The sequence below is a fragment of the Terrapene carolina genome, unplaced genomic scaffold (genome assembly GCF_002925995.2).
Source record: "Terrapene carolina triunguis isolate 2854851 unplaced genomic scaffold, T_m_triunguis-2.0 Scaffold95, whole genome shotgun sequence".
NCBI classification, from domain to species: Eukaryota; Metazoa; Chordata; order Testudines; family Emydidae; genus Terrapene; species Terrapene triunguis.
In genome coordinates this window covers 30,978,678-30,983,797 of record NW_020664446.1, presented here as the reverse complement: position 1 = coordinate 30,983,797, position 5,120 = coordinate 30,978,678, and the positions used below count along the sequence as shown (strand labels likewise).

The 5,120-nt window shown below is 38.0% G+C and overlaps 1 protein-coding gene across 1 annotated transcript in view; it reads left to right on the top strand.

Annotated features, from left to right (window-relative positions):
- Positions 1–5,120, top strand: part of CPEB3 (cytoplasmic polyadenylation element binding protein 3) — a 154,069-nt gene that overhangs the window by 46,611 nt on the left and 102,338 nt on the right. Inside the window, exon 3 of the mRNA XM_024199007.1 lies at positions 1,321–1,480. Coding sequence (XP_024054775.1) covers positions 1,321–1,480 — 160 coding nt within the window. The remainder of the gene's footprint in view (positions 1–1,320; positions 1,481–5,120) is intronic.

Sequence of the window (5,120 nt, the reverse complement as noted above, 5' to 3'; positions counted from 1 at the left end):
TGTGTGTGTGTGTGTGTGTGTGTGTGTGTGTGTGTGAAATTCCACCTAATTTCTATCTAACCTTTTCCACCAACTTGCCCACATTGAGTAGCCACTCCTTACAAATACTATATTGTAGTGGCAGGATAGTGGATTAGGTAGTTGATGCAGTAGCATCATCTCTAAGCATATAATTTGATGTCCTTCTGGTGAAGTTAAAACAAATGTCCGTTGCCTCATGTTAAGTTCTCAATTTAAAATGTGTGGTTACACCCATTATTGTATGAAATGTAGTTGTAGCCATGTCAGTCCCAGGATATTAGACAGATAAGGTGGGTGAGGTAATATCTTTTAGCTGTGATGCTCGGAATACCTTTCCCAGACCTGAAGAAGAGGTCTGTGTGGCTCAAAAGCTTGTCTTTCTCACCAACAGAAGTTGGTGCAATAAAAGATATTACTTCCCCCACCTTGTCTCTCTGGTTATACCCATTTCAGCCCTCAACAAATCCTTGAACTGTAGCTAGCGCTTTGTGAGTAAAACTAGAACCAGCGTTTCTTCTCCAAATATGAAATTTGTCATTTTAATTTGAGGTCAAATTAATCCTTAAAGATTCAAAAAGCAGAAGGTAAATAAAAAAGAATCTCAAATTAATAAGGCTTAATCATGGTATTTAAAAGAAATCTCTTCAGGTTTTTTGGTGCCTGACTCCATATTTTTGAACACTTGAGGCTGGCAATTCTGCCCCTCTTAGCTCTCTTGATTTGCCTTGCACCCTGTTGTGTACCTTTATAATCTGAGAGTTTGCCTCTGCACTGTTAAACTTCCATAGAGGAAAGCAACAATGTTCTGCTGGGAAGATCTGGTTGCCTGAGCACTGATTGCTTCTGCACTATATATGCTCAGAGCAGCACTATGTCAGAAAATGAAGGCAGAAGCTGGAAACAAAGAAATACAATTTTAAAACTCTGCATGTCATACTTTCTCCCCCCCTTCCCCCCCCCCCCCCAAATGTGTGTGGGAGGAGGGGTTATTTCCAAACCCTAATTAAATGTAGAGAATGTTATTGGGGTAAGAGTTGTACACACCTGTTTAGAGAGAAGTAGATGTTAAAACTCTTACCATATACTATTTTCAACAGTCACATGTATTATCCCTTTTAACAGTATATTTACAAATATCACAATTATAATTTATCTTGTTTTATTATAAATGTTAAAAAGTATCATGGAGGAAAACCGTATAACTGGTAATGCTGAAGTAATACAGTGTATGAAGTGTGCTTGTGTTATGAAATGATTACATTGTAACAGTGTTTTTCTTTCTGTCTCTTTTTCTTTTAGGACCGGAATAGGCCCTATGACACTTTTAACTTGCACTCTTTGGAAAATTCCTTAATGGATATGATAAGGACTGATCATGAGCCTCTGAAAGGTAAACACTACCCTCCCAGTGGCCCACCAATGAGTTTCGCAGATATAATGTGGAGGAATCATTTTACAGGTTAGGAATATTCATATGTCCATGCTTGCTTGGTGTTTAAACACAAAAAATCAACTTTTCAATAATTGCTATACATTTTCTGCTAGTAAAGCAAGTGGTGAATATTTAAAGCTGCTATTTGCCCATCTAAAAAATATGACTTAATAATCTCAAATGACCAAGGCTAAATGTGTATGAATGTAGTATGCCATATGTGCAAGATGATGAATTCCAATGTTATCTAAGCTTTAGTTTTAGAGGCTTGTTTCAGTTTTCAATCTTAAAAAATTGCTCAGTAAGGTTTTCAACTTCAGTCTTCTATTTCAGAAAACAAGCAATTAACAAGAGTCCAGTTCAATTTTTAATTTTGTGAAAAATTTTTTAAAGTAATAGACCATTGTGCATGAATCACTAAGTTAGAAGATGGCTATCTAAAATATTCCCTTTATCATGGATATTAAAACAGAATTTAAAGAATATCTTTTACACACACACACACACACACACACACACACACACACGTATCGTAGCAACTGTAGTAATATTTGTGTGATCAGGTGTGAGATCCAAGTTTGACAGCTGGTATTGTGATCTCCAGACTGGCATTGTTGTGAAAGCACTATGCTCAGCAATAGAGGTTTTTTATGTCTCTCACCTACCCAGACAGTTGAGTGATAGTGCTGACAAGCTCCAAAGTATGATGGCTGTGACACAGGACTGCATGTGTAGTGGCAGAAAACTGAAGGAATGGAACTTTGAGTAAAGAGAACTCAGTGGAGGGAAAAAAGATTAAAGAGGTGTATCAAAAGGAAAATTTCTTGCTAGTGTGATTTATACACAGTAGATTGTATACTTGTCTGATGCAAGAATTGAAATGGTCATGTGTACGGTACTCAATCAGGATGTGACATATAGGAACAGACTACTCGTCTATCAAGTAATCAAGTACAATATCCTGACTTGAGCAGTTGTTACTACCCAATACTTTCATTATCTCTGCATGTAGAACTACAATTGTTGTTGGTGCTAAAGTTGGGTGATAATTGCAATTAGCTCAATATTTGCTCACTCAAAGACTGTTACTACTTTCCATCCTCAAAGTAAAAATCCTTAGCAATTTTGAAACAAGGATGTGCAGCTATTCTCAAGTTTAACAAGTCCGCAAAGATTATAAAAAGATAGATGGATCTGTAGATTGATTTGCATGAATTAGTAAACAAAAAGTTCCCCAGACCATAGATATAGATAGTGTGTGTGTGTGTGTGTGTGTGTGTGTGTGTGTGTACCAGAATTAAAACCCAAATGGATGGATTGGAAGTAGTGTAACTTATTTGTTTGATGGATGCTGGGAAATATTGATGATTACTTCTGCTGCAGGAGCACATCTGTCCTTTCAACTGCCGGGGTACAGATTAAACTACTTCTGCCACTCAGCTAATGCCACATGAGTGAGTGGTCTGGGGAACTTTTTGTTTACTAATTCATGCAATTGTAGTTATACATGCAGAGATAATGAAAAGGGATCTAGAGGTCATAGTGGATCACAAGATAAATATGTGTCAACAGAGTAACATTGTTGCAAAAAAAGCAAACATCATTCTGGGATGTATTAGCAGGAGTGTTTTAAGCAAGACACAAGAAGTAATTCTTCCACTCTACTCCATGCTGATTAGCCTCAGCTGGAGTATCATTTCCAGTTCTGAACACCACATTTCAAGAAAGATGTGGACAAATTAGAGAGAGTCTACAGAAAAGCAACAAAAATGATTAAAGGTCTAGAAAACATGACCTATGAGGGAAGATTGAAAAAATAGGTTTGTTTAGTCTGGAGGAAAGAAGATGGAGGGGGAAGGAACATAACAGTTTTCAAGTACATAAAATGTTATAAGGAGGAAGGGAAAAAATTGTTCTAATCTCTGAAGATAGGACAAGAAGCAGTGGGCTTAAATTGCAGCAAGCGTGATTTACGTTGGACATTAGGAAAAATTTCCTAACTTTTAGGGTAGTTAGGCACTGGAATAAATTGCCTGGGGAGATTGTGGAATCTCCGTCATTGGAGATCTTTAAGACCAGGTTAGACAAACACCTGTCAGGGATGGTCTAGACCAGGGGTCGGCAACCTTTCAGAAGTGCTGTGCCGAGTCTTCATTTAATCACTCTAATTTAAGGTTTCCCGTGCCAGTGATACATTTTAATGTTTTTAGAAGGTCTCTTTCTATAAGTGTATAATATATAACTAAACTATTGTTGTATGTAAAATAAATAAGGTTTTTAAAATATTTAAGAAGTTTCATTTAAAATTAAATTTAAAATGTAGAGCCCCCCGGTCCAGTGCCCAGGACCCGGGCAGTGTGAGTACCACTGAAAATCAGCTTGCGTGCCGCCTTCGGCACGCGTGCCATAGGTTGCCTACCCCTGGTCTAGACAATACTCAGCCCTGCCATGAGTACAGGCGACTGAACTAGATGACTTCTCAAGGTCCCTTCCAGTCCTATGATTGTATTAGAGACACACACTGACACGCACACCAATAAATATTTGACGGCAGCAGGAACTAAATTTTTCCACTGTTATTGATCTAAGATCCAGGTATCCATGGTGAGACTGGTGAGTTGGTTTCTAAGTAAAACAGCTACAGTATGTGTAAAAAGCTAATAAATATATCTTTATGTGGAATACAAAAAAAGTTTCAGAACAGGCAAATCTGAATCAGCGGTCATGGATAACGTTTTGTGTTCTGTGCAAAGGGTAGTTGCCAAGTCATCAGCAAGGATGGAACATGTTCTCCTAACCAGTCAGATCTAGTAGGTGGAGTTTTTCACAGATGCTGCTATCCAGGGCCAGCATTGGTAGGAAATCCAGAAGAACTTTCAAACTGCAAACTGTCTGGATCTGTGGGGCCATCTGACTTTAGTCAAAGTGGGCCAGGCAGATAGTTCTTCAAAGTGTTTCCCTCTGCCCACAAACATAATCTGTCTTCCTAGGATTCAACTTCAGGCAGTTCTTCCTCTTCTGTAGATGCTGGAGTGTGTTCTGTCTTGTTCAAACAAGCTACTACAGATCATTTCATGGAGAGTAATACTCTCATAGTAAGTAACTGAAAGCTTCAGAGAGACTGACGGGTGGTTTAAGACTATACTCTCAGTAAGTGGGCATGTCTCATTTAGTTCACTAGGTAGAGCTACCACTCTAAAATCCAAACATTTCAAGTTTGTTTCAACTGAGATGGATCTCTCCCAAATTAGGGTATCTTGCATTTAAGAAGATTACCTTTTTAGTTAATGAATTGCTCACCCTTGGTAAAGTAGGCTAATTTGCCTAAATTACTCTTGCTAGTATGCACTTGTATATCAATTGGCTTTATTAATCATACTAGTTTTAGTATTGTACAAGCTTTCAAACAGATGGGAGAGGTGAAAAGACAAATAGCAAAAGCACTGTTTTTGGAAAATAGAGGCAAGCATTAGCTCATTCTAGTAAAAAGTTTCACTCTGCCTTCCAAACTATACAAATCTTGGAAGTTTCAGAGCCAATATGACTATTTCAGAGAAAATGTCAGCCTGCCAGTGGGCAATGAACAAACTTTTCAGCAAATATTCAGACTTCTTTGAGATGTGTCATAACTATGAAGGGAAGGGTAACAGCTCTCTGTGTACAGAGA